We start from the raw sequence: 24,777 nt of genomic DNA on the forward strand, positions 1-24,777 counted from the left end.
ATCTCATAGGGTATCTTTCTCCCTGAATGCCTAGCAGTGGGCTGCCCATTGCTGAAGATCACCAAGTACCTTCCTGAGAGAGGTGGTAACGTGGGGAAGGTGAGAGCCCTGCCCTTGGCTAGAGGATGCTAGAGAACCAGGCACTGCCTTCTCTTCCCTGCTGTGTTCCCTTCCTGGCCTTCCTGACTAAGCAAGGGGATGAGGTTTGAAGCTGCTCACTATGGGGCTGCTGCTCTCCTCAGTGAGGCAGGAAGGGGCACTTCTCCACAGCCTCTCCTGAAGGCTGATGCAGATAATCTCCTGCTTCCTGTGTGAGGAGAATCATCTATTCATAAGTATCATTTATTCATGTCCCTTGGCTCTGTGGTCTCTGAACGGCATTGAAAGGGAAAGCCCCTCACAGCTCTGCTTTCTCATCTCTGGCCGTCTGTGGCTGGCCATCTTCTCTGAGGCATATCCTCTGGTTGTGTCTGATGAGGTAATAGCAAAACAGACTGGCTCTTTCAGGACAGGCTTTTTGCCACATCTGCACCTGGTGGCGTTGATGATGGGTACAGGTCACTGTGGTCCAGAGTTTGGTAATAGCCTTGACGTGAAGTTTTATCATTTTATGTTGGAGTCATCAGGCTTTGGGGAATTGCTGTTTTAACCAAATGCATAGAAATCAGACTCAGTGGACAATCTATACAGAGCCTGGATCTCCCCATTGAGTAGAATGCTCGGACCTCCTGCCAGTGGCATTTGGAATGCCTAAGTGTTCACTAGAGGGAGGGTTGGTGAGCAGTGATTTGAGTAGGGATATTTCATCCAGGCTATGGTAGAGGCTGAAGAATGTATGGGCTCAGTGTATAGGCTATTTTTCTGGCAATCAGAGTATTCATGCCTCCATATAGACTTGGTCCTCTTGGGATACTGGGGACAGTCTCCTTGTGGTACATTCTGAGTCCCTGATAAGAGCTACCTCTGATGCTTTTTCAGTAACTTGACATGGTTTCCAAATACAGAGTCCAGTTCATATTAGCTACATTTCTGTGTGACCCTCATTGCATCGATAAACCTGATCAAGTCAGAGGGTTGGCGGCGTGTTTCTGGGAGCGTTTCTTTAGACGGCTGCTCAGACCCTGTGTGGATTCTTGTTTATCATTTCAGGGGAGCATGCCTGTAGCATGTCTCTAAAAAACCCCAGTGCCGTTGAGTCGATATATATGGCCTCTATTTTGGGGTCTGGAGGCCTGTATGTTCCTGTTGCTCTACAGGACCAACTAATTTATCCTGCCGCTGTGGTGTCCCTTGTTAGTAACCTCGCTTTTTTTTTCTCCTTTTTTTAGCTACTCCCGGAACCGCACGTTTGACACATACATCGGGCAGGGCTACGTGATTCCTGGGATAGATGAAGGTTTACTTGGTGTTTGCATTGGAGAGAAGCGGAGGATTGTGGTCCCTCCTCATTTGGGGTATGGAGAGGAAGGAAGAGGTGAGCACCGTGTGCACTGTGGCACTGTGTGTTGCTTCCACATTGCTTGGAACAAGGGCTTCTAGGGAACCAGCACAATGAAGTCCAGCTTAAGACTTGCATGCCCAACTAGCTTGAGTTTCTAGTGTCACTGTTCTTTGTCCTTGTTCCCTGCCCTTTTCTTCCTTTTCATTTTAAAAATTCTTAAACCTACACCACAGTTGAAAGAATTGCACAGTGAACTCCACTTAGATTCACCAGTTGTTAACATCTTACTATATTTATTTGATCTCACGCTATGACTTTTTTTTAAAATGTGAAGTATATGAGAAGTAAGCTGCAAAACCCTGTTCTTTGTTTTTTAATAAATTTATTGAGGTAAAATTTATATAGCATAAAATTCATCCATTTAAGCATACAATTTAATGATTTTTAGTCTGTTGACTAGGTTGTGGAACCATCACCATAATCTAGTTTTAGAACATTTTTGTCACTGTAACAACAAACCTTTTTTTTAAAATTACACAAACAATGTATACTGACCTTAAGAAAGAACCCATTGCCGTTGAGTTGATTCCAACTCACAGCGACCTTACAGGACAGAGCAGAACTGCCCCATAAGGTTTCCAAGGAGCACCTGGTGGATTTGAACTGCCAATCTTTTGGTTAGTATCCATAGCTCTTAACCACTTGACTTTAGAAAGAGAAAATATAGATAAAGAAAACAAAATCACCCATAATCCTACCACCCAGGGTTTCCATATTGACTTTAGAAAGAGAAAATATAGATAAAGAAAACAAAATCACCCATAATCCTACCACCCAGGAAATTAACAATGTTAACCATGAAATGAATGTCCTTCTATACTTTTGTGTACATATGAATCTTCGTAGGTAAAAAGAAATATGTATCTACAAAAACAAATACTGGGATTATCTATACATACTAATCTGTAATTTCTCTCTTCACCTCATTTATTGTGAACAGCTTTCCATGCCAACAGGATTTTTTTTAAATTGTGCTTTAAGTGAAAGTTTACAAATCAAGTCAGTCTCTCATACAAAAAGTTATACACACCTTGCTATGTACTCCTAGCTGCTCTCCCCCAATGAGAAAGCACATTCCTCCTTTCTACCCTGTATTCCCCGCATCCATTCCACCAGCTCCCATCCTCCCTGCCTTCTCATCTCCCCTCCAGACAGGAGCTGCCCACAGAGTCTCACGTGTCTACTTGAGCCAAGAAGCTCACTCCTCACCAGTACCATTCTCCGTCTTATAGTCCAGTCCAGTACCTGTCAACAGGATTTTTTAATGGCTGCATTGTATTGTGAATGATGCTTTCATCTTACATTGTTTTCTCACATACATTGTTTTTAATTAACTTGATTTGGAATAGTTGATGTAGTATTTATTTTGCTTTTGTATTCTTTTTGCTGATGGGATTCTGGCTGGACTTGCTTGCTGGACATGTTCATTTTGTTAACCTACTTCTAATTTTCATTAATGTATCATAAGGATCCTGGTAATTTTCTCAATAGGTTTTGTCCCTGATGATCAAGGAAGCATCTGATTGGTTAGAAACTAGAGTGTACAATGAAGAAATTTTTTTTTTTCTCACTGACTTAAATTTCTGATTTATTAAGCCACAACAGATCACAGCCCTAAGACACATTCAACAGGTCTTGCTTCATGTCCTGGACGCCTTGTTTAATGTCTTGATGTTCTGTTGTTTTCTAACGTGTAAATTTCTACTTCTAGCTAAATACATACAGAAATAGATAAATTATTTCTGAGTATTCTTATTTCATTATGACCTGAGGACTAATCCTTCCACTAAGAAGAATGCAGTGATGGAAAACATTTGCTTATTTTCCTCCTTTTGGCTTTCAATCAAGTATGAGACAGAGCTCTGCAAAGAATTATATAAGGCTCTGGGAAGCATCAGAGGCTCATAAATTTTCTGGGCATAAGCTGCTTCATTCTGAATCATGTGTTGCTGTAGGGGTGGGACACCCTGATGTGTAAAACCCAAGTTCTCTTGTGGAGCCTGCCTCTGTCCTCTCATGATTAGCATTGTGGCCTCTTTGTGGCGGTTGCATAGGACTGAATGCTCATTCTTGAGGAACTCACCCAAGAAGGGCACCAGGACACAGAATCTATCTAATTTGTGACTTCCTCACCACCTACCAGAGGGCCAGGCACATAGTAATTGTTCAGTAAACATTTGTGGAAGGAATGAATTGCTAGGCTCTCCCAAGGTTCTCACCTCTATCAGCATTTCTTTTTGTTGTAGCCATTTTCCTTGCACTGTTTGTGGAGAGGAAGGGGTAGGCCTCCTGTAAAGCTCTGGCTGCTTCTTTTATCATCACCTTTGTTCCGTGGAGGCAGCCCTGAAATTAGGGGACTTGGAAGTGTTTGCAACCCTGAAGAGGAAACTAGTTTCTACCCATGGGGTTGTGTAAATACTACTTCCTTGCTGGTTTCCTGCACCCCAACTTCCTTTTAAGCACTCCCTTAGGAAGGAGAAAACCGCTCACATTATGTGCTGAATGTCAGGCGTGCCTCCCACACGATACCATTCAAATCTCAAAGCAGTCGCCTGACAGTACACAATACTGGGGAGGCCAGTACAGCTTATCCAAGGCAAGGTCATGGAAGCTCCATAGGCATAATCCAAACTCTCTGAGGGACCGAATCACTGGGATGGGGGCTGTGGAAACCATGGTCTCGGGGAACATCTAGCTCAATTGGCATAACACAGTTTATAAAGAAAATGTTCTACCTTCTACTTTGGGGAGTAGCATCTGGGGTCTTAAAAGCCTGTGAGCAGTCATCTAAGATACTCCACTGGTCGTACCCCTTCGAGAGCAAGGGAGAATGAAGAAAACTAAAGACAGATTAGTCCAAAGAACTAACGGACTACATCTACTGCAGCCTCCACTAGACTGAGTCTGGTACAACTAGGTGGTGCCCAGGTATCACCACTGACTACTGTGACAGGGATCACAATAGAGGGTTCTGGACAGAGCTGGAGAACAATGTAGAACAAAATTCTAACTCACAAAAAACAGACTTAGTGGCATGACTGAGACTGTGGCCCCCTGGACACCATTTTATCTCAGTAATGAAGTCACTCCTGAGGTTCACCCTTCAGCCAAAGATGAAACAGGCCCATAAAACAAAACTAGACTAAAGGGGCACACCAGTCCAGGGCCAAGGACTAGAAGGCAGGAGGGGACAGGAAAACTGGTAGTAGGGAACCCAAGGTCAAGACGGGAGACTATTGACATGTCATGGGGTTGTTAAACAATGTCATAAAACAACATGTTAAGCAATGTCATAAAACAATATGTGTACTGTTTAATGAGAAGCTAGTTTGTTTTGTAAACCTTCACCTAAATTATAACTAAAAAGAGTTGAGGCATTATCATAACTTTTTTTTATAAAGTAAGAAGGCCTTGAGAGTTTGAGTCACTTGGCCAAGGCCACACAGCTAATTGGCGATGGAACCCAGTAAGTGGACCCACGGATTTCGCCCTGCCTACATATAAAACCCAGTGCCGTCGAGTTGATTCTGACTCATAGCAGACAAACAAAATGGATGAGTTTCCATGCAGTGACTTGTTGATACCCATATATGGAGAACCAAGAACTCAAACAGAAGTCCTAAGTCCTAGAACTCGCAGAGAAAACCCACGACCAACAGGAGGGGCAGAGTTTCCTTCCAGGCATGCTAATCGGCTGCCTTTATTTTTTTTGTCATCTGTGCCTCTTCTTTTTTTTAATATAATTTATTTTATTTGTGTTGTTGAGACTATACACAGCAGACTATACACACCAATTCAGCAATTTCTACATGTAGAATTCAGTGACATAGATTACATTCTTTGAGTTGTCCAACCACTCTCACTCTCCCTTTTGAATTGTTCTCCCCCATTAATATCACTGCCCCCTAAGCTTCCTGTCTGTCTAATCTTTCCAGTTGCTGTTATCAATTTGATCCCATATAAACCATATAGATAGTTCTTAAAAGAGCACAATGCTCAAGGTAGACATTTTTTACTAGTTAAGCTATCGTTTGGTTTAAGACTTCAAGGGATATATTTGGTTTAAAGTTTGGCTTAAAGATTATCTCAGGGCAATAGTTTCAGGGGTTCATCCAGCCTCCATGGTTCCAGAAAGTCTGGATTCCTGAGAATATTCGTCTTCTTGAGAAGGGATTCTAGTGGTAAAAACTGAATGAGGGTTTATTCGAGAGAAGTTTGGTTTTGGGGCCATAGTGAAGGTTATTTTCACCTGTTTGCTGGTCATCACTGATTCCTATACCTAGTCTGTAGGTAGCTTTGTGGAACTCAGGAGTCCCTGGGTGATGCAAATAGTTAATGCACTTGGCTACTAGCTGAGAGGTTGGAGGTTCAAGTTCACTCAGAAGTGCCTTGGAAGAAAGGCCTAGTGATCTACTTCTCAAAAAAATCAGACATTGAAAGCCACGTGGAGTACTGTTCTACTCAGACACACAAGAAGCTACCATGAACTAGAGTGAGCTTAATGCTTTTTATGGAACTCAGCAAGATGGAGGGGGTGAGGGCGGAAGGCCTGCTGGCTGCCTGGGGCAGATGAGATCTTATGGTTCAAGATCTGGTCCTCATCTGTGCAGGCCCAGAAACTCTATCTGCCCACCCATCAAAGATTTGGGCAGTACCATGACCAGGCACTGGGGATTCAGCAGAGAAAAAGACACAAGTTTCTGCCCACACAGAGATTACTTTCTTGTTGATGCCCTCGATGATATGTGTCTGCGTCTCAGAGTTAATCAGGCACCTGGTAGGACTGACTCACATTAACTTCCTAAGAGCTGAGACACACACCTGTCTGCTAAATATTTACTTGGTAAGGTGTGACTGACCGTACCTCTCCGCTGATGGGAACTGGCATCCTCAGGGTCTAAGAAGCTGAGTTAGCCATCAGGAAGGTTTTCAGCAAGCTGGAGACAGAGCTCAGGGAGAAGGGTTGTCTTGAGGCATAGTGCTTTTGGCCATGGAGAAAGCCCTGTGCCCAAATGCGCCTTGGCCAAATTTAGTGTCTGCCCAGCTTGGTCCAAGAAAGATGATGTCCTAGGCACCCTTTTCTAAGGCTCCAGCCACACATCCTTTCTTCAGACAGGTTGATATAGCTGATCAAGCTGCATCTTTCTTTTCCACCAATCATATCTGATTCCAATCATGCCTTGGTCATCTTGATTAGATATGGGGCTTCCCAAGGCTTCTCAGTTGCTTATGTATAGATTATTAAGCACAGTGTTTCTTAAACCTGACCCCCTATTAGAATCCCCTGGGAAGCTGATGAAAATGCCAATGCCTGTCTCTAGTCTAGCAGGTCTAAAATGTTGGTGCTCACCACAGATGAGAATCACCTGGAGAGCTAATGAGGTTGAGGAAGTCCAGAAGTGTTGAGGTGAGGTAGGGCCTGGGCCTTTGTATTTTACCAAGTTCTCCATGTGATTTTGATACCCATCGACGTCTGAGACCCATTGCTCTAGAACAGTTAAGTCTGATCTCAAGGTGTGGCCCAGGCAGTGGCAATTTTTTTTTTTTTATTTTAATCGTACTTTAGATGAAGGTCTACAAAACAAACTAGCTTCTCATTAAATAATACACATATTGTTTTCTGACATTGGTTAACAGCCCCAACGACATGTCAACACTCTCCCTTCTTGACCTTGGGTCCCCTATTACCAGCTTTCCTGTCCTCTTCCTGCCTTCTGGTCCCTGCCCCTGGGCTGGTGTGCCCTTTTAGTCTCGTTTTGTTTTATGGGCTTGTCTAATCTTTGACTGAAGGGTGAACCTCAGGAGTGAGACTTCAGTACTAAGCTAAAAGGGTGTCCAGGGGGCATACTCTCAGGGTTTCTCCAGTCAGCAGTGACAGTTTTTTTAATGCTCCTAGGTGGGTTTTTAAAAAGTTACTCTTTTATGGATGTGTAATTAATTTATACATCATAAAATTCACCATATGAAAGTGTACAATTTAGTGGGTTTTAGTATATTCAGAGTTGTGCAGCCATCACTACTAATTCCAGAACCTTTTCATTACCCCAGAATGAAACCCTGTGCCTATTAGCAGTGAGTCCCCATTTCCCCCTCCCACACCCCCTGGCAGCCACTCATCAAATTTCTGTCTCTATGGATTTGCCTCTTTTGGACATTTCATATCAATGGAATTATATACAGCCTTTTGTGTTCAACTTCTTTCACTTACCAGGTTTTGCGGGTTCATTCCCAAGTGAGTCTAATGGGTTTCCCAGGCTAAGAAATTACTGATGTGGCTCTATAGCTACTCACACCGTTAGTGTGTGTTAGTTCCCCAGGTAGAGCTGCCCTTGGCCCTTATTCTGAGCAAACTTCTGGCTGGTGGCCCTCTGCAATTTCTATTTCCTATGAGAAAGATCCTGCATCCTGTTATTACCCACATCAGCAAATCCCATTGCTAGTGAATATTGGGCACCTGTGTTCTGCTGTTAAGGTGCGTGCCTCTGTAATTACTACACTGTTAACTTCAGTCAAGCCCCAAAGTTTGTGCCTCAGTTTTCTTACCTGTAAATTGGGGATGTAGAATTATAGTGAAAATTCAATAAATTAATACCTATAAAGCACTTAGGAGAGTGCCTGGTATTTAATGAGCACCCATTTAGAGTGTGTGTGAGTACGTGTGTGTGTATGTGTTACAGACAGCACACAAACAAGAGAGACACAGAGAAGTACATGATAGATGTAAGGGATAGGGCAGGGCCACTGGTGTTCATATATCTGCTTGAATTGTCTATAGCTGTGTTGTGTTCTTGAGCAAGTTATATCTGAGTTGGTCTTCTTATCTGTAATGGTAATAATAATATTATACCTCCTTGATTCTAAGAAACACTATTTAAAATTTTTTTACACTTAAACTTTTCTGAAATGGAGCCCCAGAGTGGTGGAAATTGTTAACATGCTTGGCTGCTAACTATAAGGTTGGAAGTTCGAGTCCACCGAGAAGCACCTTAGCAGAAAGGCCTAGTAATCTACATTGTTTCAAACAGCCAGTGAAAACCCTATGAAGCACAGTGATCCCATCCTCCTGTACATGGGGTCGCCAGGAATCAGGGGCCAACTCCACCCCGACTAACAAAAACTTTTCTGATATGGTGTGGGGTGTGTGTTTTTCAACTGATACATGTGCTTAAGGTCTTTCCCCATGCCCTGAAAAGCTGTTGTTAAATTCATGGAGTGTCTGTTAATCCCAATTTATGGTAATACTTACTTCCCAAGGTTGCTTGCTATAGGGGTGTAATGAGATAATGTATGGGAAAATACTTTTATGAACTGTAAAACATTATCCAGATGTAAGATACTGTTTGAAGATAATGGAAAAGAATAGTAATAATTTTGTGTAGAACAAATAGGATGTGTGTAAAAGCATTTTGTGAACTATAATAAGGAGTGTATATGTGCCAATTTTGGCTAGTTTTTTCCCTTATGAAGTCAATGTTAGTTTTTTTTTTTTTTCCCCCTTGAGCAGTGGTAGGACACTGGAGTGAATTTCAGTCTACAGACTATTTTCTCATCCTACCTCTTCCGGTGGGTGAACCATAAATTGGCTGAACTTTGGTTTCCTCATCTGTGACAAATTTGACTATGAATCATCTGGGCTCAATGGTTCTGTGGGGTAATAGCCCATAGTCTTGAACTGGCTGTGTGACTCTGGGCAAATTCATGCCTCAGTTTCTTCATCTGTAAATAAGTACTGGGTACTTTTAAAGGCTCTTCTAGCTCCATTCCCATAGTATTCCCTAGGATTCTGTATCTGGGTCCCTGTGTTGTTTTCTGGAGGCCACGAGGACAGATGTTGGAAGGCACACATTCTGCTGCTTGAGGTTTTGTTCATTAACTCACCATGTCTGTCCTTTAGGGAATATTCCTGGCTCAGCCGTGCTGGTGTTTGACATCCATGTGATTGACTTCCACAACCCCTCTGACTCCATCAGCATCACCTCCCACTACAAGCCCCCCAACTGCTCAGTGCTGAGTAAGAAGGGAGATTACCTCAAGTATCACTACAACGCCTCACTTCTGGACGGGACTCTGCTGGACTCCACGTAAGAGCCACCAGGGAATGGCGTGGGAGTGAGCTTGGTGGGTAAACGTTGTGTGTTCCCATGAGTCACCTTTTTGTTTCATCAGATACTGGTTGAGGGCTTTTCTTGTCTTCATTCCTTCCATACTTCATGCCTTAAGCCTTCATCACTGCTCAGGTACATTATTCTAAGAGTTGCCTATTAATGGTTTCCCTTCTGCTCCAGGCCACTTCCCACCCTGTGAAAATTGTGTTTCTGAAAAGTAGATCTCTTCATATGACTTCCCTTTTTAAAAATGAACCCACAAGGGACACTGAGTTTCTATTAAAACCCACTGCTGTCAAGTCAATTCCAACTCATAGTGACCCTATAGGACAGAGTAGAGCTTCCCGGTAGAGTTTCCAAGGAGTGCCTGGTGGATTTGAACTACCAACCTTTTGGTTAACAGCCATAGCTTTTAACCACTATGCCATCAGGGTTTCCAGAGTTTCTGTTAAGAGTGGGAAAAATTTTTGGTAACAGATAATGGTGATGATTCCACAACATGGTGAATGTAATTAATGTCACCGAATTGTACACATAAAAACGGTTGAAATGGCAAATGTTTGGACAGATAAAGTCCAAACTCTTTAGTATGGCACCTAAGACTCTCCTTGCCTGGCTGTATTCTGCCTTGCCGGTCTCATTTGCTGCTGGAGCCCATCTTCTGCCTCCCAGGGCCACCAGGTACAGTGGTGCAGGCTGTGTACTGCTGCTTGCACCCTGTCTCTCTAGTTTACCTTCCATCTATCCAACTTCTTTCCTGGCTTAAACGTCCTTTTTCTTCTCAAAAGCTTTCCTTAATTCCTAGGAAGAATCAACTGCTCCCGCTTCTGTAGTCTCATAACACTTTTATTTTTCTGGTGGTGAAACATATACAGCTAGTCCTTGACTTACGACCCATATGGGTTATGACGTACTGCACTTAGGACTGTCCTTTTTTTTTCTCTACATCTTATCATTTGTAATATTTGCTACGTACAATGTTGCAGCATGTAATTTGCTAATGTTATCATTCTCGTGCAACCCTTGAAGACAAATACAGGTTGGATTTATAAAGAAACTAATAATAATTTGGTTATAGTGCAGTATAGTTTGTATGCAAGCAGTTTCAATAAAGTTCGATCTTCCTCTGCTTAAAAAAAAAAAAAGAAACTAATAATAAAAGGCAATAAAATGAAAACTGAAAAAAAAAATAGGTATTCTACTTACATCAGAACCGACTTAGGACAGAGTCCTTGGAATGGAGCCATGTTGTAAGTCAGGGACTACTGGTACAACATAAAGTTTGCTGTCTTAACCATCCTCAAGTGCATAGTCCAGTAGCATTAGTCACACTCACAATGTTATGCAACCATCACCGCTGTTTGTTTCCCGAACTTTTCATCACCCCAAACAGAAACTCTGTGCCTGTTAAGTGGTAACTCCCATTCCCACACCCCGCGCCACCCCCCCCCCCCGCCCCGCCCTGGTAACCACTGATCTACTCTCTGTATACATTTGTCTATTACTGGTGTTCATATAAATGAGATCATACAATACATATCATTTTGTCTTAGCGTAATGTTTTCGGGTCTCATTCATGTAGCATTTACTAGAACTCCATTCCTTTTTTTATGATGGAATAATATTTCATTGTATGTGTATATCACATTCTGTTTATCCATTCCTCTGTTGATGGACACTTAGGCTGTTTGCATCTTTTGGCTATCGTGAATAATGCTGCAAGGAAAATTGGTGTACCGGTCCGCAACACTTTGTATTACCTGTATTTTAGTTATTTATTTTTGTTTCTATCTCTGTCATTCGGCTGAATGCCTTGAAGACACCCAATGTGTTTGTTCATCTTTTTACTCCCTGCACTTAGCACATACTGTAGCACAAAGGGAGCATTTTATAACTGTTAATTGATTGAGGTACATTCTGAAAATATATTAAATAGGAATCAACAGTATAAACTAGTATCGTGCATATAAACGGAGTTTTGCTTCTTATGTATCTATATCTTCAGGTGAATCTATAAATTAACACAATATTCTTTTCATTGGTGAAGAAACATTCTCAGCTTTTCTTTATATTGCCATAATATAAGGCACCCTGGTGGCGCAGTGGTTAAAGTGCTTGGCTGCTAACTGAAAGGTTACCCAGTAGTTCAAAATCACCAACTGCTGTGCAGGAGAAAGACGAGGCGGTCTGCTTCTGTAAAGATGACAGTCTTGGAAATGCTGGGGCAGTTCTGCTGTAGGATTGCTATGAGTTGGAACTGACTCAAGGGCAGCAGGTTTGGTTTTTGGGTTTTGAAATATAAGTATATCCATTTTTGTCCTGAGTCTGATTTAGATTCCTAAGTTTGGTTTTGGAGAGAAAGGCTTCATAGATGTGCTGCTGCATTTATTCTAGAAGGGAAGGGGCCCTCTCCTCCTCTCAGCCACCCCACTACCCGCTAGCTTCAGGTGATGATGTGTGGCTGGGGAAGGCCAGGCATAGAGAGAGCCCTGAAGACATACTACTGCCATACCCTACAGAGTAAGCCCTTTGGTGTTCCGAGGCCCTGTATGTTAATACGTTTAATGTAGTCCATCAAATCTAAAAATACCTTTATTATTAGAAACATTATTATTTTATGTATGTCCAAGGAAGTCAAAATGCTGCCTAAAGACAGTGACACACTGTCATTTGTAAAGTGTATCTCGATTACAGAGCTGTTAAAATGTGAAAAGATAAGCATTTTAGAATGAAAGAAGTATGTACATAGCTCCTAGGACCCAGATTTACAGGGCCTTGGAGTTGGAATCCACTACATGGCAACGGGTTTAGTTTGTTTTGTTTTTTTTTTGGCTTTCAACAAAGGAGCCCTGGTAGTGCAGTGATTAAGCGCTCAGCTCCTAACCAAGAGGTCGGCGGTTCAAACGTGCTAGCTGCTCCATTGGAGAAAGATGTGGCAGTCTATTTCCATAAAGATTTACAAACTTGGAAACCCTATGGGGCAGTTCCATTCTGTCCTATAGGGTCACTATGAGTTGGAATCTACTCGACGGCAACAGGTTTGGTGTTTTGGTTGGCTTACAACAAATCTCCTTCCAAAGAGATCCCAACCACCAGTTATTAAATATAAGCATGTGGAGGGCAACAGGGAAGAAGCATGGCGTGTAGTTGTTTTGAGGGTCAAGTGAGTTTATGCTTGCGAAAATGGTCCAAAAGATTAGAACAGTCTATGAGGTTAGTGGCTTGCTGTCATTGCCATTGTTAACGCTCTTAAGGCTGTGGAAGGGGAAAATGGGGGTGGAAAACGAACAAAGGAATTCCTTCCCAGCGGGCTCAGGAAATGCTTTCCATGTGGGCTGGGGGAGACTCTGTCATCGTGCCTTCCTCTGAATGTGCGTGTGGTGGATTCACAGCATTCTTTGTCTTTTTTTAAATTGTTGTAAAAATATGTATCTAAAACACAACATCTGCCAATTCAGCATTTTTCAGATGTACAATTTAGTGCTGTTGATTACATTAGTCATGCCAGATGCACAGCATTCTTAAAGAGCATCGGGGAGCCAAGTGATGCAGGCTCCTTCCTCTCATCACAGACGCCATTTTGTACCTTGAGAATCATTTGTGTTACATGTAAATCAGCAACATCCTGGGCATCCCTGCTGGTCTCTTCTGAATAATGGGAAGTGTGGCAGCACCTGCCTACCTGTGTGTGGGAGAGAAGCCACTTCTGGAGCTGTGACCCAGTCCCATCTCTAGCTCCTTGGCAGATATTGCTGTTGGCACTTGTTCAGCGCTTGTTTGTCAGGGCTGAGAGGATTGATAGGCACGTGGGCCGGGAGCCAGAGAGGGCGGTGGTGCAGACAGGAAGCAGGAAGCCGGAGCGGATGGGAAGCTGGGAAGAGCACAGAAGGAATGAGGAGAATGTTTGAGGGAAAAGTTGGCAAAAAAACAGAAATAGAAGGGTGACATGAGGGGAAAAAAATTAATGGGGTTTTCAAAGATGACACAAGTAAACAAATTGTTTGTTTGGAGGACTTTCTTAATATATGTTTAAACTGGCCTGGGTAGGAAAAGTAAATATTGTTATTCTGTATGACTGAAACTGCATAGTCCCATGGGAGGTCCACAACGGCCAGCTCCTGGAGAAAGCAATGTGAGGGCATCTGTGCTGCAAACAAAGGAGGGATTGTGTGTGGGGAGGGACAAAGGAAGGCACCCTTTTTCGGTTTTGGTTTCATCCCAGGTAGGACAAATGCAAACCTTATTTTGGTTTTTTCTGGTCCCAGAGAACCTGCCTGGCCTTGGGAACCAGCTTGAGGAGGAGAACAAGCGGAGGTCCTGGGCTCAGGGGAGGCTGTGAAGTATGTGACCCAAAGGGGCCTTCCCTTCCACTTCGTCACTTCCTAGTGGTAGACATCAAGGGGCTCCAGACATCTTTGGCATTGAAGAACATACCTACGGTTGCCTTTAAAAAATGATAAGAATGCCATAAATTTTGAAATAGATTTATTTTCAGTAGTGACTGAGGTCTCAGAGACAGCTTTTATTTATCTGGGTTTCCTGAGGACCATGGAGATCAAGAGTAATCAAAATGGTACCAAAAAAACCCCATAACTCATTGCTGTGGAGTTGATTCCTACTCATAGCAACTCTACAGGACAGAGTAGAACTGCCCCATTGGGTTTCCAAGGAGTGACTGGTGGATTCGAACTGCTGACTTTTTAGTTAACAGCCAAGCTTTTAACCGTTGTGCCACCAGGCTGCAAGTCAAAACTCTGGCCCTTATTAAATTCTGTTATTTCTCTAGAGTCATGAACTGTTACAAACACAAGGACTTCACACCCTCGAGGCCGTCCTGTCACCGAGCCCTTAACACTCTGCACTTAAGTGTGTTATTATATTATTTAGTCTTCAGAATATCGTGGTGAGATAGGTCTTATTATCTCCATTTTATAAACGAGGAAATTGGTCCTGTGAGATGACATTTCCTGGTGTCAAAGTAAATAGCTGAACCAAGATTCAAACTCAGCTCTTGTTGAATTCAAAATTCAGGCTCTATATTTAAAAAAATTCTCTTGAAAAGCCCTGACCAGAACATTGACCCAATCTCTGAAAGAAACTCACACTTAGGGAAAATTTACAAGACTAGAACAAAGAACATTTTCCTCATTAATCATTGAAGAGTACGTTGCCAGCATGATGCCCCACCCCCGCTTGAATACATTAGTGTGCGTTTCACACAAAAACATTCTTTTATAATTTTTTTGGCTGTCAATTTGTTGTACTATGGTGGCTTGCATGTTGCTGTCATGCTGGAAGTTATGCCACTGCTATTTTAAATACCAGCAGGGTCACCCATGGTGGACAGGTTTCAGTGGAGCTTCTAGACTAAGACGGACTAGAAAGAAAGGCCTGGTGAGCTTACTTCTGAAAATTACCCTATAAAAACCTTAGCATAACTCAGTGTGGTTGTTGTTAGGTGCTATCGAGTCAGTTCCAACTCATAGCAACCCCATTTACAACAGAATGAAACACTGCCCCATCATGTGCCATCTTCACAATAATTGTTATGCCCATTGTTGCAGCCAGTGTGTCAGTCTATCTCGTTGAGGGTCTTCCTCTTTTTTGCTGACCCTCTACTTTACCAAGCATAATGTCCTTCTCCAGGGACTGGTCCCTCTTGATAACGTGTCCAAAATATGTGAGATGACGTCTCGCCATCCTTGCTTCTAAGGAACATTCTGGCTGTACTTCTTCCAAGATAGATTGGTTCGTTCTTTTGGCAGTCCATAGTATATTCAGTATTCTTCACCAACACCATAATTCAAAGACATCAATTCTTCTTTGGCCTTCTTTATTCGTTGTCCAGGTTTCGCATGCGTATGAGGCGGTTGAAAACATGATACAGCCATTAAAATCAGGAAGTTACATTAATAGTATCTAATTTTTTAATCCTCAAACCCCACTTAAGTATTGCCAAATATTTCCATAAGGTACTTTAGAGCAAAAGAATCCCATTCCAAGGTGCTCTTCCACTCTGGACCAGCTCCTCAGCTTTTTCTTGACTTTCATGACCTTGACACCTTTGAAGATTATAGGCTGGTTATTGTACAGAATGTTCCAAGGTTCAGCACCCTTGGCCGAAATATCGCAGAAGGGATAGTGTGGTTGTCACATGAGAGCACTCTCAAGTACCGATGGGTTGATGTTCTGATCAGACACTCCTCTGTTTCATTTTCAGGTGGAATTTAGGCAAGACGTATAATATTGTTTTGGGATCTGGACAAGTCGTGTTGGGAATGGACATGGGTCTCAGAGAGATGTGCGTTGGAGAGAAACGAACGGTGATCATTCCGCCCCACTTGGGCTATGGGGAGGCTGGTGTAGGTAAGTGACAGGATGAAAAGGCGTTGGGGCACATTCAGCATCTGAACTTTATGCTTTTGGAGGTACCATACTTAGAGCCAAACCAAAAAAACCCAAACCCGTTTTCGTCGAGTTGATTCCAACTCATAGCGACCCTATAGGACAGAGTAGAACTGCCCCACAGAGTTTCCAAGGAGCACCTGGTGGATTTGAACTGCTGACCTTTTGGTTAGCAGCCATAGCATTTAACCACTACGCCACCAGGGTTTCCATATTTAGAGCCACAATACGTTTTTTCATTTAAAACCAACAGAGTTTGTAGTTTTAATTTTTTAAGGTGTCTAATATTTTTGTTTGAAGGCTCCAGAGAATTCAGGGTAGCCATGTTAATGCCCCTCTGCCCTCTTGAGAAAGAAGGAGTTTCACTGAAACTAACCTGGATCTTTAAACTCCTGTCTGGAAAACATCCCTAATGGAGCTGTTCAGGTGATTTCTGTGGGTGAGGCCAAGCTCTTCCCTCCGGAACTGCTTCCCGGGAGAGCAGAATGCTGTAGGCCTTTGCTCTTTTTCCTTTCTCCTGTGCCCCTACGCTCTCCAGGATTTCCTTTTGGAAAAGATTAGTTTTTTAGTTCTGCAAGTACTGGCTTCACCTTGTCCTCACAGCTCTTATATTTTACTTTATGATTTTGGCTAGAATGAGCCCTTCACCCAGGGGATTCCGGAATCCCTTCTTTTCAGCATTTTTCTACTGCTGCTGTCTGGAAATGGAGGAGGTGGAAAGTGCTGGCTTGTCAAAGCGATTAGCATTTTGGGCTTTCTCTTTTTCACAACTTTTAAAATAATTGTAAAAAGTTAAATCTGCTCCCCCTACCAGTCCCAGAAGAAACCGTTTAAAACCTGTGTTATGTATCGTTTAAGACTTTGCCTGTGGTTTATAATTATATAATGTATTATAAGTAAACTATAATAATAATTTTAAGTAATATATATTACATTTATATAGTTACATAATTATATAACTTCTTTTGGACCTTACTATATATAAAACTAAAAACATGTTGCCATCGAGTCAATTTTGACTCACAGTGGCCCCTATAGAACAGAGTAGAACTGCCCCATAGGGTTTCCAAGGAGCAGCTGGTGGATTTGAACTGCCAACCTTCTGGGTTAGCAACCGCTTAACCACTTCTAACTACTGTGCCACCAGGGCTTCTTAGTATGTATGTGGCTCTCTAATTTGTATTTACAGTCATATCTTAGAATGTCATTTTAAGGTATACTACATTATTCTTAAAGTTCTGCTGTTTTGTTTATTAAGAAGGTCTACTAATTTACTATTGTAGTCTGTGCTAGCAGCTTTCAAACTTTTTCATCAAGATACATGACAAGGAATACATTTTATCTCCCCAGTCTGTCTTATACATAAACATACACTTTATACATATATACAAACACATTTAGTTATATATATAAAATGAAACAAAAGTTTCATGAAATGATGCCTGTCTTTTCAATGTGCAGTGCACCCTGATCTATTCTCTTCTGTTCTATTCCTTAACTACCCGAAAACTGATTTCATGACCTCATTAATGGGTCACTATCACCAGTTTGGAGCCCTGGTCGTGCAGTGGTTAAGAGCTACGGCTGCTAACCAAAACTTCTGCAGTTGGAACCTGCCAGCCACTCCTTGGAAATCCTGTGGGGCATTTCTGCTCTGTCCTATAGGGTTGCTATGAGTTGGAATCGACTTGACGGCAACGTTTTTTTAAACCAACAGTTTGAAACAACTACTTGCCTACACTAAATTTTCTTGCTTTCATAAGAAAGCAGCGGCCATTCACGAGGCAGCTAAACTCCATTTTGGGGAGAGGGTGGCTGAGATGGGTCTGACCACCGTGCTGTGGACACTAACACTGCCTCTCTCACTCTCATCCTGTGGTGTGGCAGATGGAGAAGTGCCTGGCAGTGCTGTGCTCGTGTTTGACATTGAGCTGCTGGAGCTGGTGGCGGGTCTCCCCGAGGGGTACATGTTCATATGGAACGATGAGGTGTCGCCCAACCTCTTTGAAGAAATCGACAAGGATGGCAATGGAGAGGTCCTCCTCGAAGAGGTAATTGGTCTTCGAAGGCAGGTGGGACTGAAAGAGCTCAGGGAGGTTCCCGTCACTGGGCCATGGGGCCCATTCTGAACAGGAAGCCTTCTTAGAGTGAGGAGGACAGCCGTGCTGTATTGTGACGATGACGAATAGCACACGTGCACCAAGTACTTTTACATACACTCTCTAAATTGAAGCTCACTATTCCTTTTTGGAGAAACTGAGCCCTCCGAGGGGTATACAGATTGCTTCTAGGGTACATCCATCTGGACTCCGTCACCAGTTACTGGTGCCCACTGGGTGCCTGCATTGTGCTGAACTTTCTCCCATGTAGTGTCTTGTTAAGCCCTCGCAACCATAGAATCACTCCTACTTTTCAAAAGAAGAATACTGCACAGAGAAGGTAAATGACTTGCCCGAGGTCACACAGCTACCCAGTGGTTTGAGCCAGGATACACACCCTGTCTTGATTATCCAGATCCGTGTTGTTTCTCCTGTACCACACGCCCCTTCGTGGCACAGGGCAATAGAGCCTTTTGTCTGGACACAGCCCCGGTGAATTCCATTCTCTGCCTCTTCCGCATATACTTGTTCAAGGACATCACTCCAGCCTTCTTCCCTTTCTCTCCTATGTTATCAGTTCCCCCCACGTACTGGATCATTTGTGTTGGCATACAGACATGCTACTGTTTTTCCTTCTCTTGATGCTTCTTTCCAGTTCTTTCATCTTTGCTCCTTTTACAGCAGAACCTCAGAAGAATTATCTGTCCTCTTTGCCTCCAGTTACTCTCCTGCCAATGTCTGCCTGTCCACCTCTCTTTTAAATTAATAGACTTTATTTTCTGGAGTAGTTTTAAGTTTACAGGAAAATTGATCAGAAAGTACAACATTCTCATATATCCTGCCAGGACCCTGGGCAGTGGAAATGGTTTATGCTCAACTACTAATCTCAAGGTTGGTGGTTCAAACCCACCTAGCAGCACTGCGGGAGAAAGGCTTGGCAATCTGTGTCTGTAAAGTTTACAGTCAAGAAAACTCTTTGGAGCAGTTCTACTTTGTAACACATGGGGTCGCAGCAGATTTGATTTGGGTTTTTTTGTTTGTTTTTTGCCCCTTCCACAGTTTGTCCCATTACTGTCTTGCCCTAGTGTGGAACATTTGTTACAAATGATGAACCAACATTAATACATTATTGTTAAGCCGATAGTTTACATGAGGGTTCACTTTTTGTGTTGTACAGTTCTATGAATTTTGTCTAATGTATAATGTCATGTATCTACCATTCTAATATCATACTTCATTCTCTCTTTCTCTTTATTTTTCCCCCCATTCTCTTTTAGACCTACTCCTGTCAGGTATTTGTCCCACCATGCCACTGAACCTGGTCTTACCCAGGTGGCCAGTGCCCTCCATATTGCTAAATCCAAAGGCAGTTCCCAGTTCTCCTCTTACTTCAATGCAGCTGACTCCTTTGCAGTACACTTTCTATCTCTGGCTTCCAAGACACCACACTTCGTTGGTTTCCCTTCGACCTCACTGTTAGCTCCTTCTCAGGCCTCTTCTCTCTGACCTCTTCATGTCAAGTGCCCCAGGCTAAGTCTGAACTTCTTCTCTTCTCCATCTTTACGTCATGCTCTTGGTGGTCTCGTCTTGTTCCATGACTTACTGTCTGTATACTGGTAACTCCCAAATTTGTAGCTCCAGTCCGGTCTTCTCCTTCCAGTTCACACTCATATATCCAGCTGCCTACTTGACACCTTCATTTATTGAACCCCTGATACCCCCGCAAACCTGCTTCGCCCAAAGCTTTCTCCATCTTGGTCAACAGCAATTCTGGTCTCAGGCCAGAGCACTCAGAAATCTCTGACTCTTCCTTTCATAAACCAGAAAAACAAACCTGTTGCCCTTGAGTCCATTCCAACTCATGGCGACCCCATGTATTACAGAGTAGAACTGGTCTGTAGGGTTTTCTTGGCTGTAGTCCTTACAGAAGCAGATCAGCAGATCTTTCTTCAGCAGCACTGCTGGGTGAGCATGAACTACCAACCTTTAGGTTTGGTAACTGAGAGCACAGTGTTTTAAATCCACCAGGACATCGCTCTGGCTCTCTCTTGAAAATATATCCAGAATCTGACCACTGTCTCCATCTCCAGTCCTCTGCATCCTCGTCCAGTGCCTGTCCTCTCTCACCTGGAAGACTACAGTAGCCTCTTCACAGATCTTTCTGCTTTCACCTCGGCCCCAAACAGCAGCGAGAGTCTGACCACGCCCCTCTTCTCAAGCCCTGCAGAGGCTCCCCATTTCCAAAGCCCTTTTAATGACCTGTCAAACCGTCTACCACCTGCTGCTGTAATCCCCTCTCTGCCCGCTCTCCCCCTTGCTCACTCTGCCCAGCCTCACCCTTTCCCTTGCTGTTCTGTGGGCAACCAAGCATGTGTCCACCTTGGGCATTTGCACCAGCTCTGCTCTCAGCTCAGCAAATGGCTCTCCCACATAACTGCTTGGCTCATTCCCTCACTTCCTCAAGCTTGGCACAAGCCTCCCTTCTTCATTGAGGTTTACCCTGACCACCCAGTTTAATGCTTCAACCTGCTGCTCACCTGTCCTCTTGATCTTCCTTACTTGGCTCTACTTTTTCATTTTTCTGCAGCGTTTTACTGTCTAACTTAGCACATAATTTACTTATTATGTTCATTTTCAGTTGTCTGTCTTTCCCACTAGAATGTCAGTGCTACAAGGGCAAGATGTTCTGTTTGCTTATTGATAGATCTATCCAAAGAATCCAGGATAGTGTCTGGCACATAGTAGGCACGCAGTAGGTTTTCATTGCATTCATAAATGAGTGAATGTATGAATGGATGAATCCAGCAATGTTTTCAGAGGCCAGAGTGGCTAGGGGGTCAGCCTTTGGTGGGAAACTAAACAGTGGTTTGGGGAGAAGGGATAGCTCAGATGGCTGCTGTGAATTAGCTGTCTGGATCCCAAGAGCTCTTGATGTCTTTAACCTGCATACGGAGAAAAAGTCCCTGGGTGGTGCGAACAGTTAATGTGCTGTTGGATTGAAGGTTAGAGCTTAGAATCTACCCAGAGGTTCCTGGGAAGAAAGGCTTGGCAATCTACCTCCAAAAAATCATCCGCTGAAAACCCTGTAGAGCACAGTTCTACTCTGACACACATGGGGTTGCCATGAATCAGAGTTGACTCAGTGGCAACTAGTGTGGTGTGTGATGGAGAAAAAACCCAGGTTGTGTAGCTCACAAAAAGGTTTTGTCTTTTTTGTTAGTTCCAATTCAATCTCCAGCCCCCTCACCCTCGGGCTGCTCTGTCTCGGGCCCTGTGCCCGGCCACCTGTGTGTATTTCATGTCTGTCCTGTCCCCTTTCTCTGCAGTTCTCCGAGTACATTCACACCCAGGTGGCATCTGGTAAAGGAAAGCTCGCACCTGGTTTTGATGCTGAGATGATTGTGAAGAACATGTTCGCCAACCAGGACCGGAACGGAGATGGGAAGGTCACAGCAGAGGAGTTTAAACTCAAAGACCAGGAGACCAAACACGATGAACTCTAAACTCGACACGGGCCGGTTGGTGCCAGGGAGAGCGTGACACCAAGCCACCTGTTGTGGCAGAATGTCCAGTGAGGTGCGAGCTTCTCTTAGAAGGCACATCATTAGCAAGCAGTAGATGGGTCACATTGTCCCTGGTGCATACATCAGGGCAGGGGCGATACACAGGGTGAGAATTTTAGGCCAACTGCTGGTAGTACTAAACAAAATCAGTGTGAAATGCCTTAGCCTGGGACGTGCCAAGTACGGAAAAGGCTGCACTGCCAACCTCACATTGCTTGGTGAGCCTTCTGGGTTATTTTGTTAGTAAAAGACAGTAGTGTCATACAAAAATTATAACCATCTTGGATGGCAGAGAAAAAAAGTGTTCAGGGTGTTTATGTAAAGAGGGTTTTTTTTTTTTTTTTTTAAACTTGCTAGTGTTTTAAACATGTTCTCCAGATGGGCAGGGATGACAAAAGGCGTGTCTGGCAGGATTCCCAGAAAACAGCTGTGGCCTTTACCAGCAGCTGTAAAGGCTCTGGTGATACCCGGCTTCCCCTGCTGGCAGGTTTGCTTTTCCAGCTAATCACACCCCTTTGTGGTCTCCAATTGGCAGTGTGACTTTGAGTTTAAGAAGAGTCTGCTGGACAGAAAAACCAGGGGACCAAACAAAAGGGGTCTTGGACCACAGTAGAGAATTTGATTCTGCATCTGCCGCATAGATCGTCCACTTGACTCTTTCTTACGTCATGGTGTCCTGTAGAGCGCTCTCCTCCAATCCCGAATGGGTTTATTTACGTAGATATAGGAGGCTGGTGGCTGGACTTCACTAGCAGTCAAAAAGGGATTTCACTGTGGCAGAGACAGACATGTAGCCCGGCAGGTGATCTCCTGGGGTCAACAAGGTGATATTTTTCTGCCATTCATTTGTGACCTGGATAAGGCCGGGGCATCTCTCTGCCATAGGAAAACCTCTGCCTTCCTGTTCCCACGTTGCTGTCTTGTGGCCCCTGTTCCCAAGAGGTTGTGGCACTTACCCTGAAGTCATCAATGATTTTTCCTTTTGAAAATGGCTTGTTTTACTAATTTAAACGATTTTGTACTGATGTAGCCCTGAGATAGTTCATGCAAATGCTGTGCACTTGTTAAGTGAAATAAATGTTGGAAAACTGATCTTTTCTTATATAAAATATTGAATTATATCATCTGGCTTTGTGGTGCTTTATTTGAAGGCTGAGAGGATCCCATGAAAGTGCACCATGTAGTCAGAATCTGCTTCCTGAAAACTTGACGGGACTGAATTACAGTTAATTGGAAACATTGCGCTGGACAGTATGTGAGGGCATGTCAGTCAGGGTCTTGGAAGGAAACAGAAGGCACCTCATTTGGGATTTTGGAAGAGAAACTAATGAGACGACTATTTACAAAGACGGAGCCCCGGTGGTGCAGTGGTTAAGAGCTATGGCTGCTAACCAAAAGGTCAGCAGTTTTAATCTACCAACTGCTCCTTGGAAACCCTATGGGGGCACTTCTGCTCTGTCCTATAGGGTCGCTATGAGTTGGAATCGACTCGACAGCAATGGGCTTTGGAGCCCTGGTTAAGAGCTATGGCTGCTAACCAAAAGGTATGCAGTTCAAATCTACCAGCAGCTTATTGGAAACCTTGTACGGCAGTTCTTCTCTGTCCTATAAGGTCACTATGAGTTGGAATTGACTCGACGGTGATGGGTCAAAGGGAAAGAAACTCAGGTGCTGATGTTTTCAGAGGTCAGCCTCTTGGGTCACATAGGTGGTGAATGAACCCATGGTAGGGGCTGGAGTGGGAGCAGGTGGAGAATAACTGACACATGGAGGTATAGGGGGAAAATATATATATATATAGGTATATTTGCCATCAAGTTAATTTTGACTCATGGTGACCTCATGTATGTCAGTAGAATTGTGTTCTTTAGGGTTTTCAGTGGCTGATTTTTTGGAAGTAGATCACCAGGCCTTTGTTCTGAGGCACCTCTAGGTGGACTTGAACATCCAACCTTTTGGTTAGCAATGAGCACATTAGCCATGTGGCCCACCCCAAGGACTCCATATGTGTTTATATATATGGTGCAATGGTTAAGTACTCGGTTGCTAACTGAAAGGTTGTCAGATCAAATCTACCCTGCAGCTCTGAGGGAGAAAGACCTAGAAATCTGCTCTCATAAAAGATTATAGTCTAGAAAACTCTATGGGGAAGGTCTCTCTCCTATAAGGGCACACATGTAACAATAACATGTATATGTATGCATGTACATAATTGTTTTTAAAAAGCAAATGTTCTTTCTTTTTGCAGAAGCAAGTACTTCAGGGGCCTTATGTGCTTTTGAGAGGTAAAAGACATGCCCATCCACCCTGTATCCTATCCAGGCCAGTCAGCTGGACTACTTGGGGCACCTCCCTGCTACCCCCAGAGATGGGAGACCAGGCAAAGGGCTTGTGGGTGATGGGTAGAGACAAGCATCTGCCTACATTGGTTAGTGAAAGGGTGAGGATGTGAGAGGGAAGTGTAATTGGGGAGGTGGATCAGGAGATTTAAGGTCACAAGGAAGAGAAATGGTGATGCCCTTTGGAGATAGAGTTTAAGAACACATGGGAACAAAGTGATCCGATCAGCCACAGGGTCACCTAGGGTCTCCATCTGCTGTGGATTGAATTGTCTCCCTCAAGAAGATGTGTCAAAGTTCTAACCCCTGTACCTTGTTCATGCATTGTCTTTTTTGGAAATAGGGTCTTTAAAGATGTTATCGATAGGTTAACACGAGATCATACCGGAATACCTCTGATTGTTCTGTTTTGTAAGGACAGTACTTGGATGGGATTAGGACCTATCCTACTCCTCAGACCTTCACCCCTCTTTACACTTTTCCTTCTCACTGGTGCTTCTGGGTTCAAGGGGATGCTTGAGGCGACTTGGAGTGGTTGTGGCTTACCTGCTTTTCTACTTTCTAGCTTGGACACTTGCCTTTCAGAGGTGAGTTGTAAGTGAGAGGTGGCTGGCAGTGTCCTGTTTTCTCCCCATGCCACATCTCCTGTCTGTTGTTGACTTTAACAAGCAGTGGATTTGGGTCTGGACCTGCTACTGGGTGTTCTTGATAAATCTCTTTATCTCTTTTCCACACCAAAAGAGGTCAGACCAAATCAATAACTAA

The 24,777-nt window shown here is 43.5% G+C and overlaps 1 protein-coding gene across 1 annotated transcript in view; it reads left to right on the forward strand.

The window, feature by feature from the left end:
- FKBP9 (FKBP prolyl isomerase 9) overlaps positions 1-21,922 on the forward strand; it is a 58,919-nt gene extending 36,997 nt beyond the window's left edge. Inside the window, exons 6-10 of the mRNA XM_049894067.1 lie at positions 1,329-1,474; positions 9,396-9,582; positions 15,827-15,972; positions 17,899-18,062; positions 21,437-21,922. Coding sequence (XP_049750024.1) covers positions 1,329-1,474; positions 9,396-9,582; positions 15,827-15,972; positions 17,899-18,062; positions 21,437-21,613 — 820 coding nt within the window. The 3' untranslated portion in view covers positions 21,614-21,922. The remainder of the gene's footprint in view (positions 1-1,328; positions 1,475-9,395; positions 9,583-15,826; positions 15,973-17,898; positions 18,063-21,436) is intronic.
- The last annotated feature ends 2,855 nt before the right edge of the window (positions 21,923-24,777 follow it).

The sequence above is a fragment of the Elephas maximus genome, chromosome 8 (assembly GCF_024166365.1).
Source record: "Elephas maximus indicus isolate mEleMax1 chromosome 8, mEleMax1 primary haplotype, whole genome shotgun sequence".
NCBI classification, from domain to species: Eukaryota; Metazoa; Chordata; class Mammalia; order Proboscidea; family Elephantidae; genus Elephas; species Elephas maximus.